We start from the raw sequence: 12,825 nt of genomic DNA, 5'->3' as shown, positions 1-12,825 counted from the left end.
ATACGGGACATCCGTATGTACAAACAGCATAAGGGACTTTTTTCACCAAAATGGATAGTAAAATAGATTTAAAATGATTCATAAGTGTGTTTTTTTTTTTTTTTTTTTTTTTTTGTGACATACGCACCTATTTCGCGCAACTCAAAAACGAATAGCCGTAGAATGTTGAAATTTTGCATATGGATAGCTATAACTTCTAGCTGTGCACATCGCTTTTTTATTGCAATCGGTCGCACAAATGTATATATGCATATATATACATATACAGTACAAAGTCCATAATCCGGACTTGTCGGGACTTTGGCGATTCTGGATTAGGGGTTTTTTCGGATTATAGATTTAAATCTGTAATCATACCAGATTTAAATCTATAATCCGAAAAAATAGATTTAAATCTGGTATGATTACAGATTTAAATCTGGTAAGATGGCATGCAGAAATTATACAATTAAAAATATGAAACTGTAATTTATGAAATAAAGAGCAATTATGATCTAAAGGGTATCAAAATTTACACACACACACACACACAAAAAAAAAAAAAAAAAAAAAAAAAAAAAAAGCTTAATATTTATTTGTTCACTTTATTAAACATTTCTTTCAATGCGCGCATTCGTAGAGCATCACATGCATGTGTAATGCGCGTAATGTATGTGTGTGCATTCTTTACGCCCATGCGTAAAGCATACAAAAAAAAAAAAAAAAGTTCTAGCCTTTGAGGTCCAGATTATAGATCATTCCGGATAATGGGCATCCGGGTTACAGACTTTGTACTGTACTTTGTTACACAGATGGGCGAGTTCCTTTATGTTGGCAAATTGTGCATTTTTTGCTTTCTTAAGTGATTAAGTTATGTTTTTCTTATGTTCTGTTTAAGGTTTTTATGCCTTTAGTTAATCTGAAGGCAATAATTGTAGAATTATCAACAATTTAAAAATTTAAGTGATGCTAAGCCTAAGCCAAAAGTACACTTTCAATTTTGTGCATCAAAAAATCTGTCTTTCTGCCTGCTGACCAATTTGCTTGTTTTTATGTAGAAACTCTAATTTTAATTGTAAAAATTGTTTTTCTAATACTTTATATTACCAGTATTTGGTGTTTTATGTTTTGTAGTATTTTGCAATTTTTAATAGAAATGCTTTGAGTTTTTATGTATTTTTGCATTGCCACAAAATGACAACTGAATTAACTGAATGAGAAATATGCCTGTAATGAAATTCGAGGAAATAAGTTTCAATGAAATACAGCAAAATGTGTGTATAATTTAATAGGCTGTAAAAGTCATGCAGTTTCCACATCAGATATTTTATGAATGGTATGCCATCTACCAAGTATTTGCAATATTCTGTTGACACTGCAGTCCTAGTAAAACCAAATTCATCAACAATCACTGAAACTGTATGATTCACACTCTAAATGCATTCAATTCGAACAACATTTAACATATACCAAGATTAAATGAACAGTCAAACAAAAAGAAAGCTTGATATTTCAAGTAGGGTAACACCATACTGACTTCTCCATTCATAGCATTGTTATTTAGAGAAAATATTACAGTTCTTCCTTAGATGCTATTTCTATGACTTTTGACTTTTCAACTTACAAAGATGCTACACAAAAGCAAACTAACCTCTAAATCTGTATTATGCCCAATAACTGTCCACATGTCTACACAACCAGGCAATTCAAACGTAGTCACAACTTGAGGTCTAATGGAACGCTGAAATAAAAATGCAAATGTTTGTAATTTAAAAAACAGAATTATGTTTTTTATTATAACATTTATATGAATGACATATAACATTTGAATCAGGGTTCATAACCACATTTTAATTAAAAAAATAAGCACCTGTCTAATTACATTATACGCAACTGCATAAACCTTAAAAGAAAAATTAGACTTGCAATTTAAAATATGAGCAATGCAATATTTATTAAGAGAATGAGCATTACCTCAACCATGGAACACAATTAACTTTTTTTTAAATTTTAAATGACAGTTCAATTTACAGAATTAGTTTACAATGAGAGAAAAAAAAAAACTATGCAGAACTAAACTATATTACAAGATTTAATGATGAAATTTCAGTTCAAAATATAGAAAATAAATACTAATAATAAGCCATATTAATTGTATTCGCTTGGCACCTAATAATAAATACAATTTATTTTCCCACTCATATTAATATTTAAATAATTTAACTTAAAATTATGAACATTTTCTAAATTTTCATTGCATAACAGTTTTCCCTTAACATATATTCCAAGCAAAGTAATTCAAGTAAAAAAGAGAAACATTTCTGAAATCAGAAGACGGGAAATTGCTTCATGCAGTCATCCTTTAACAGTAAAAGCTTAACTAACCCGCACACTCGGAAAATGCCGAACATTCGGAATAGTAACTGGAAAAAGAGGAGTGGGGGAGATTGTAGCCGTTCTTTAGATTTCTCAGGTAAATAAATGATTTTGACATTTTGATATGTGCATCATATAAAAATAGACCAACGGAACTGAGAAATATTTTGCTTAGAAAGAACAGTAAAACTCTTGTGTGTTCATAAATAAATCTCAGACCGAACATCAAAATTAATTATCTCTGCAAAATACCGCAAACGTTATTGCGCAACAAGGTTTCTAAAATACCCTATAAGAAAGTATTTTACTGATCTTGATTGCGCAATACGTGCGGCGTAATTCATCCATACGTGATATTACGCAATCGGAATCGGAATCAACAGCTGCCGGTATTCGCAGAATAAAGAACTATATAAAGGAAAAGAAAGAGACTTACTAATCTGGGGTGTTTTTGATTCAAATTTTGAACAGACCGTTAAATTTCCCGAATAGAATCATTCTTCGCTTGGGTTGGGTAGACCGCAAAACTTTTAGTCCTATTCTATCCAGATTGGACAGTGACAAAAAAAAAAAAAAAAAAAAAAAACATTCGCTGCTTCAATATTAGAGATTTTGCGGAGAAACGGGAGAACCTCCCAACCTCCGTACTGTATAATGTATTGGGGGAAAAAAAATATTCTGACTATTCGATTACTTTCCTTTTATTTAAGCCATTCCGAATATTATTCCTTAGAAAGCTAATCTGTGTAAAAATAAACCCATTTTTGGAAGTTTATCTAAACTTCAGTAGCTATTGCAACTATATTATTATAAATATTCAGACATATGCTCATAATATAAGCATAACGTAGTATTTGGGTAAGAATACCGAATGTACCGGAATTTTCTACGATTTTCGCAATTCTTTGACCAATAGAACGACGTGCACCATAGGTTACGTTAATGCAGGGAAAGGGGGAAAAGCTATTTACGGGAGTATGATTCACCATCTGACGTTCCATATAAGGAAGAAAAGTTGTTTATTTAGTTTAGGATTTGGTACGGGGGGGAAAATGCGCGTTCATTAAAAAAAGCACTAAAAGCAAAAAATAAGCGCTAAAAACAAAAAAATAAGGGCTTTAAAGAAAAAGTAAGCACCTATAAGGGCCTTTATATTTTATTTTCGAATATAAGGACTTATAAGCACTTGTAAGGACGCTATGAACCCTGTGAATGCATAAATACAGTCACAATTGAAAAATGCTGAAATGATCATTTCCATAACAACACTTTTTAACTGAAGAAAATATCTATAAGCGGATGTACAGGAGGTCTGCAACATACGGGAGGATCTGTAGTTGTGGCTCCCCAGGAAAATGTTTTATCAAAGGTCAGGAATTCCTTAAAGTGCATGAAAAAGCAAAGCCAATGGGAGGTGAACACATGCACCATTTTCTTTGACTTTTCTTTGACCTGAACCTCCGAGTTTCGAGGAAATTAACAATAGAGTGTCCGGCTCTACCTGAAAGGAATTCCGGCCTGTGAATCACGATTAAAGTTTACACGAGAAAGTTATCATTTCATTACCTTTTTGGGATGATATTAGTGCCAAAGCTTTGAATGGCGAGCATTTTATCTCCCTCTTGACCTCAAACCCGAAATACCAAGGTTTCTTCAGACCACTTTAGTCAGTGAACTGAGCACGTGTCTTGTGTTCTCTGCCAAAATGTCATGACGGGACTTGACATCAGCTGAAAAAATTGGTTTCCTGGATAAGATCAAGCAACAACCACAAAACACTAGTCAGCGTCGGTTGGTGGAAATAACCGGATTGGCAAAGACTACAATTTTGCACTTGATAAAACAAGAGAATAAGCTGCGAGAAGAATGGGCACTATGTGAAGGACGAGGAGGAACTTCCAAAAAACGGAAGCATGAAGGCAAGGACCCAGATGTCGACGAGGCCCTTAATCAATGGTTTGCCATTGTTACTGGACGATCTGTGCAAGTAAGCAGCCTAATGTTAAAATGCAAAGCAGAAGAACTCGCTAAAAAGCTGGGCCACAATGACTTTAGAGCTACGGACGTTTGGTTGTCTCTATGGAAATCTGGGCATGGCATAAATTACAAGAAAGCACATGGCAAGAAAGAAAGTGCTGATAGTGCAAATGCTGAAGAATGGAAAACAACAAAACTGCTCGAGCTTCTTGAAAATTTTTCAGCAGATGACATCTACAATGCTGATGAGACTGGGCTGTATTATCATGCTACACCGGATGGCTCGTTAAGTTACAAACATGTTGCACTCTCTGGCTCCAAAAAAGCGATGGATAGCATAACTGTCTTGTGCTGCTCAAACATGTCAGGAATGGACAAGGGAAAGCTGTTGGTTATAGCAAAAAGCACTAAGCCTCGCCGCTTTAAAGGACTTAGGATGGAGAGTTTACCAGTTGTGTATCATGCGAACAGAAATGCGTTGATGACCTCTGAACTTTTTAAAGAATGGCTGAAGGATTGGGACATAGAGCTACAACACCAGTTGAGAAAAATGCTGCTTCTTCTCGACAATTGTGCAGCACATCTTCATTTAGACTGCTTGATGAATGTCCAAATGGAATTTCTACCACCCAGGACCACGGCTTTGGTCCAGCCAATGGACATGGGCGTCATAAAAAATTTTAAGACCCTTTATCGTGCAAGGTTGGTTAATTATGTCCTTGAAGCAATTGAAGAAAGTTTGCTGACCTCATCATCAAAAGCCAGCGAAGTCAGTGCAAAGGTCAATATCTTACAAGCAGTTAAATTTATGGCCGACAGTTGGCGAAAAGTGAACAGTGAGACAATTCAGAACTATTTTTTTTCACTGTGGCTTTAAGTACTTGGTTTTGGAGATGGATGTGATCATGCTTATTGAAAGTGAAAATGATGATTTACATTTGAAACTTCAACAGGCACAAAATTGCGAAGAATTTTTATCAATTGACAATGAGCTTCAATGCTACGATGAAAATGAAGATTACGATACTGCAATTGTTGCAGCAAAACACATGACAGCATTGGAAGAGCAAGAAAGTGATGATGATGATGCCCCTAATAAGTTGGTGCAAGTGACAACACAGAATGCAAGGAAATGCTTGAAACTTTGCGTCGGTATTTCATGCAGGAGGGAAATGAAGGCAGTCCCATTACTGCATTAGATGTTTGTGGCGATTTCATTCCCATGCAATCCGTCAAAAGAATGTGTCAGATCACATTGGATAAGTTCTTCAAATGTTGACTGGAACTTAATAAGAAATTCTTTTTATTGTGCTTCGCATGTTGAGTATCGTGCAGACTGTTTCTTAGAATTTGTTTCTAAATTAATTTTCTCAATGAAAAAAAGTTCGATTGTATTTCTTGTTTGTACATGTATGTTCGCTATACATATGTACCGCACCATAAAGCTCATACTTACATTTTAGTACATAATTTACATGTACATTTACTGTTTGCTACATATAGCCCGTCCCGTCTTACAACATAGGACATGTTCGTGTAATCGGACCAGCCAGATATTAGAACCAAAACGATCGCTTCCTGATGTGGTCTGATTAACCAGAATCGACTGTATATATACATACTGAGGGGTTAGGTATATATATATATATACACACACATATACCCAACCCCTTCACTTGTTTAAAAGCCCTTACCTGGTCTTTAGTTTTGCAATCGTTGGTCACACACATGCACTTTCAATTACAGAAGTGTGTGTTAAGTGACAAAAACATTCATGTTTTACTGTCCTACAAAAGGGTAACAAGAAACATTGTTTAGGTTATTTAAATATGGCAAAACACAAGAGGGTTATCTGCCTAAGAGGGAGCAGGCTGCCTTCATGGACAACCGTAAAAACCAACCCATTTTCCTGTGATCTTCCGACTTTTCGTTTTCCTACAGTTACGTCAGTCCTGGAAATTAATAGCCGGACCTTGTATTAAATGTTTACTATTTGAACTACACATTAGAATATAAGTAATAACATATTAAATAAAATGAAATATCTGTTACGTAAATTGCATACGAAATAAATTCAGATATCAGTATGTAAGTAAAAAATTAAATAACTGAACTAAAAATGCAAATTTCATAAATGAAGTAAGTCTTGACTCTTTCTTCCTATATTTGTCAGATATATATTAATTTAGAAATTTAATTGAGTTCATATTAAGATGAAATGCTATTGTAAAATGCCCTAATGTTTGTATAAGCAAATATAAAGTTAGTATTTTTCCTCAGACCAAGAATTTCTATCTTTTAGAAGTTAATATAAAATATTTTTGTTAAGTAGTAACTCAGCATGGAATACAACTCGGTTTTCTATCTAACAAGAACCCACACATTTTAGGGTAGCTTGATATTTTTAGTGGAATAATTTTCATTTTATTTTTGGTAGGTTATTTATGATTTTATATCCTTTGAGGTGTAGAATCATTTGTGTGTTTGAATGTAAAAGTTTTATTGTCACTGTTTTCCCACATCATTTTATTATCTCCAGAACTTTCTCATTTTAAGCAAATGTGCGAGTTTTTAAATATGAACATTATAAGAAATGAAAAATTTGGGCTTATGTTTAGATGTTAATAGAAAATAATCAGATTATGATATTTTCAAAAATTATAAAAATAAGATAGAAGATCTTGAAATCTATAACCTTCTTTATAAAACCACTATGGTTTTTGTTGTTGTCAACATTTAATGGAAAACAAATAATATCTTTAAAATTTTAATCTCATCAATATCCTTTACCATTGAGATAAATTCTATAAATAAATTTGCTTCTATTTTTTTCCATGTTTCCGATTATCATATGCAAACTATTGCACTGATTTGGTTCAGTTCTCAGAGTTCAGATAGTATATAACTTCTATTATAGAGCAATGAAATGCCAAATTCTTGATGTTAATCTTAGTAAAAGTTTCAAAAATACTATAATTTCCTTGTGTAGTGCTTTAATACAACACAAAATTAAAAAATGTCTCTTATTGTATTATTATTAACAGTAAAAAAAATTATTTTGTTATACTCACAAAATAAATACAAATAAATAAAATTAACTAAAAATATTAAATTGCTAGAAAAGAGATATTTCTGAGAAATCAGTAACTTACCTGTAAAACAGACAAGGCACCATTTTTTCCATATCCAGATGTAGTAACAAGTTCCAGATCAGGATCTGGATTTGCAGAAAATTCTTCAGATATGAAAGCTGGTTCTCCCATACATATTTTGCCACAAGGACCAATATTCAATAAGCTATCACAAACCTAGAAATGGCAGTCTTTAAGTGTGGAATAAAGTGTATAAAAAAAGGTTCTTTTGGATTGAAACCATACCACGCAGTTACTTTTTTTAAAGATGTATTTTTTCGGCACCAACTGCTGGTAATTTGATTTGAATCTTTTATAAAGATTGATCATTTACATTTACATTTCGCCCCAGCAAAGTATTTCAGTATTTGGGATGTGGAATATTTCACAATAAATCATGGACTTTGGAATATTTCACAATAAATTGTGGAATTTGGAATATTTCACAATAAGTCATTCATATCAACTTGATCATCTGGACACTAGATGTTATATCCAATCTACACAGGAGCAATTGTGGCACAACCATATAATGGCACAATAAATTCCAAAGAAGTAATGTGTACCAACATTAGATCAATGTGCCTTAAACTGTTTTGGTTTACTACCCACTTTTAGAAAAAAAAAAAAAAAAAAAAAAATTAAAATCAAACTCCTAGAAAACTATATTTATATTTTTTACAAAAATAAAATACTAATGATGAAATTGGGTTATTTGTATATTAATCTCTTCGCTCCCGACAAACAGAGAATGAAGTGTTTCACCACACACCAACGAGCTTGGAGCGCCGAATGTCACTATATGCCCGAGTTATGCAATTAAGCTTAACATGAAAAACTAATTCTTATAAAATCTGTTTTTGCATTGAAATGTTGAATTACTAAATGTCAATTTTTAAAATACAAAGGAAAAAATCTTCATTTTCACAATTAAAATAAAACTTACAAATAAGTTAAAGAGCAGGATTAGTAATGTAATATTTCATTATTTAACAAATAATTATATTTATTATCCTTGATATTGGAGTGGCAACGCCATATTTGTATCGTGTAACTGTCACTAAGCAACGTCAAACATTTTTCAGTCGCAACCCCTTTTTATCGCTGAGATATTTTCACAATACCCAGGACACCATAATATTTACAAAAATTTCGTGGGACTCCATAAGTATTGTGCAAATCCGACACACACATGAGTGACACTGTTAATTTTCTCACTTGTACTGTAATATACTTTTTGAAGTTTTAGGTCATTAATATCTAATTTTAAGACACAGAACAATGTGAAAATTTTAAATAAGTAAGAGATCAAATGACAGCGTCACATGAAAAGCAATGAAAATAGATGTTTATATTATAAAAAGAATGCATTGAAACATTTTCGTTTTTCTCTTTGTCCGTATTGTCTTTATCTATTTGCAGATACATTGTGTAAAAATAGTTGGTAATTGTAAAATTATTATAATAAGTTAAAGAAATATTAAAACTGCTAAAATTTTTTGCGACCGCCTACTGCAGGTTCTGCAACCCCCAAGGTGACTCATCTTCTATGGATAGTGTGTGTGATTATTCCCCAAAAAATTCCCCAATTCTTTCTTCTCCAAAAAGCAAAGAGGTGAGTTTGACAATTTTTCACAGAAGATCAAAGAACTTCTGATAAAAGAACTCATGAAGGTGCTTCTAAAGCTAACAAAATAAAAATACGTCTAGAATCTAAGCATGCATCAGAAAACTTAGCAAAGAGGCACAAACATGATAAAGGATATTCAAAGTTGCCACATTCAATGAGAATGCAAGTAACAGACAAAACAAAAGTTCATATCGGAAGGAGCAAAAACTATCTGAAAAGAAAGAACTGACAAAATTAGACGATTCTCAGTTAAAAATTTTAGATGAATTGCCAAGTTCTGCAGTTGAGGTGCAAGTCAAGGAGAAGTTTTTAAAGAAACTAAAAGACAAGAGTGAGTTGTTAAAGAAATAAAACTGCCACACAAGTCTATATTACACTCACCTAAGGAGTTTATTTTGCAAACTGATGCTTCAAACTCTGGTATGGGTGTTACTTTAGCCCAGAAAGATCCACACATCACCACACGTTTTTACATATTGAATCACCTGGTTCATTTTTTTCGGTATGAGACACATATAGAGTGCAGTCGAACATTATTGTGTAGTACAGTCAAAAGACGTTAATCCGGACTCGTCAGGACTTCGGCGATTCCGGATTATCGATTTTTCTGGATTATAGATCATCAGTTTAAATCTCGTAAGATGGCATGCAGAAATTCTAAAATTAAAAATATGAAACCATAATTTATGAAATAAAGAACAGTTATAATCTAAAGGGTATCAAAATTTACAAAAAAAAAAAAAAAAAAAAGCTTAATATTTATTTGTTTACTTTATTAAACATTTCTTTCAATGTAAGTTGTTTAAGTTGCTTCGTTTTATGTGATAATACTTTCTCTTTAATTCTATAAACAGACATAATTTCTTGTTCAGTTACAAAGTTCCGCTGTTCAAGTCCCGTTAATTGTTGTGCCGAGAATACCGACTAACTTGGCAATCGAAATTTTCTCGTTTTCACTAACCTCTCTGTCACATTCTTCATGTCTTTATCCATTTTTTGCAGCAATACCACTTTTTGTTTGATGGACATTGAAACATACTTTCGTTTTGTACGATCCTTTGGGAGCTCCAGAATCGGAAATTCTATTTGACAAAATCGAAAGTTCAAGTTTACTTTTATAAAATTGCTCTTACAGTCTGCAAAAAATAATAAGCCGGATCCAATTCGAAGATTAAGGAACAACGCAATCATCAACATTAACTGAAATAGATAATTAGATAATTTTAGCTTATACCATCCGTTATACATAAAACGTGCATGCCAAAACGTATTCTGCGCTTGCGCACACGCATATGCGCAGTAGTAAAAATCTTACACGCACGCGTAAACACTTATGCGCATGTGTCAACGCGGCGCATGCGCAGAAATTTTTAGCTTTGAGGTCCGGATTATAGATCATTCTGGATTATGGGTGTCCGAATTAACAACTTTTGACTGTATTTATATATGATGCTAGTTGATTCAGTTTTATTTTCATACTTTGCGAAAGAATATAAAGCAATCAACTCATTTTTAAGCTTTGCAAAATTAAGCAGTCTGCAGTATGAGCTAGCACTTAATTTGTTTAGTAATATTTTGGAAAATTTTTTATTATTTATGCTTTATAATGTTATTTATATGTAATATGTATTCAATTTATGTGGCAACACATGCATTCCAAAAAAGAAATGTTCTCTGCTATTCTAAATGCCATCTTTAAGTTTATGCCTGTTCTTTAGTCTCATATAGTTGTCTTCAAATTGTGTTCCACAGAACCCTAGAGTTCTGCGAATCAAACCCTGGGGTTCTGCAAGTCAAAATAAAATTTGATAAATGACATTTGTCAAAGAGAATGATATACAATGCTTTGCAAAACTACACAGTTTTCTAATGGAAAATAAATTAGATTTAGATGATAGTGTTAAAAATTATATGATTGGGCATCTTTTTCAGGTGAAAAAAATTATAAGAGAATATTTCCCAGGAGAGAAAGACAGACAGAATAAAAAAATTGTTCAAGCACTATGATAAATTAGAACATTTCAATCCTAGTTAGAGCAGCATATTCAAGTAAAAAACTTTCTCAACCTATGTAGCAACAAAAACAGAATACAGAAACAAATTAAATGCACAAAAAGAACTGTAACTGCAGATAACATCAATAACTGAGTCAAACTTTGACTGTTTATGTAAAAAAATGCAAGCAGTCCTCAGTCACTAAATGTAACGCAAGGGTGAGGGACAAGTTAATCCTATTAATAATTACATTAATTTTATGTTAAAATTTTTTAACAAAAAATGAAATACTTTTCTCTAGTCTGTACTAAAGTATCTATAAATATTGATCAATTTTAAATAGTAAGATGTATTTTCTAAGGGTAGGATGAAGTTCTCAGAAAAATAAACGAAACAACAACAAAAAAAAAAAAAAAAAAATAATAATAATAATAATAAAAAAACACCCTTTTAGCTCTAAAGGTGCCATGAGTTGACAAAGTTTGATAACTAGTATAATATGACTCTTTTTAGTGCAACGTTTATTAATTACTAATATATTTCATTCCATGTTTCAGTATTTTATTTAATTATTTAAGAAGCAGTAATTATACAGTACAAAGTTTGAAATCTCGAGTCAGTGGGACTTTGGCGATTCTGGATTTCAGAAATTTCCAAATTTTAGATCATCAGTTTAAATCTTCGGGAGGTAAAACTTAAATTTACAGTAAGGTTACATGTAGAAATTATAAAATTAAAAGTGTGAAATAGTTATTTATGAAATAACGAAGTATTTACAACTTTAAGGGAATCGAAATTTACAAAATAAAACTCAATATTTATTTATTTGTTTGGTACTTGTCAAGGTATAGCAACCTTGGCAAGAAACAAACGGTTAATGATTTAACGCCTTTTTCATACTTGCATTGAGTCAATATAGCAGTTTTTCATTGGAAAATACTCATTATACTCACTATTTTCAATTTACCATCAATGGAAAAAGAAGCTACAGTTAATGCTTGAGGCATAACAATTGCTCAACTTTTGGCACCAGAAAGAGTTTATAAAACATTAATTTTCAGGTATGTTTATAGGCTTTTTATTTATTTTTTTGATAAATTGCTAACCAAATTGCATTAAATAAAACTATAAGTAGAATTTTCCAGTAGGTTCACTTTCTATAGCATTCAAAATTTACGTGAAAATAAGGTTGCTGTTTTTCCCAATTTTGAAATTGCACTTTCTTAAGATGAATAGTGCCAACACTGCTTTTTTGCCCTAAGGCCCACTGCCCTTTTGTTTTGCAAATCCTGTTACAGCTCTATAATTAGAAACTCTTAAAAAAAAGAATTAGAAAGGCATAATCAAAAATTGACAGTTTAATTTCTGTAAAATAGTTGTAATAATAAATAGGCGACAAAAAATAACAAACAGGATTAAATTAGTTAAGAAAGAGTGCAATTTGCTATGCTATGTTAAGGAAGTTTTTTTTTTTTTTTTTTTTTAATCTCATTCTTTTTTACTTCTTGCTGTTGTGGCAAGAAAAGAAAACCAATATTAGCAACATTTCCACTCAAAATAAATATGTCTTCACTTATTGTTCAGGTCAAATAGAAAAATATATATACGTATATATATTCCAATCACAGGCTCTAGCCATTTATAGGCATTGGCCCCTACTACTGTGATACATAGGAATCACAGTTAGCTGGGAGAAAAATTGCTTTTAGGACACAACTGCTTTTCCTGGAATATTAT

General features: G+C 32.0%; 1 protein-coding gene across 1 annotated transcript in view; it reads right to left on the bottom strand.

The window, feature by feature from the left end:
* The window catches only part of Cpsf160 (cleavage and polyadenylation specificity factor subunit 1), a 273,054-nt gene that overhangs the window by 121,695 nt on the left and 138,534 nt on the right, over positions 1-12,825 (bottom strand). The window contains exons 14-15 of the mRNA XM_085825305.1: positions 7,485-7,640; positions 1,631-1,720 (exon numbers count right to left, since the gene is read on the bottom strand). Coding sequence (XP_085681431.1) covers positions 1,631-1,720; positions 7,485-7,640 — 246 coding nt within the window. The remainder of the gene's footprint in view (positions 1-1,630; positions 1,721-7,484; positions 7,641-12,825) is intronic.

This window comes from Stegodyphus dumicola, chromosome 10 (genome assembly GCF_044657685.1).
Source record: "Stegodyphus dumicola isolate Sdum_Otavi_A_Nest chromosome 10, ASM4465768v1".
Taxonomy (NCBI): Eukaryota; Metazoa; Arthropoda; class Arachnida; order Araneae; family Eresidae; genus Stegodyphus; species Stegodyphus dumicola.
Note: the sequence above shows the minus strand (reverse complement) of the source record. Positions and strands in the feature narration are given on the sequence as shown.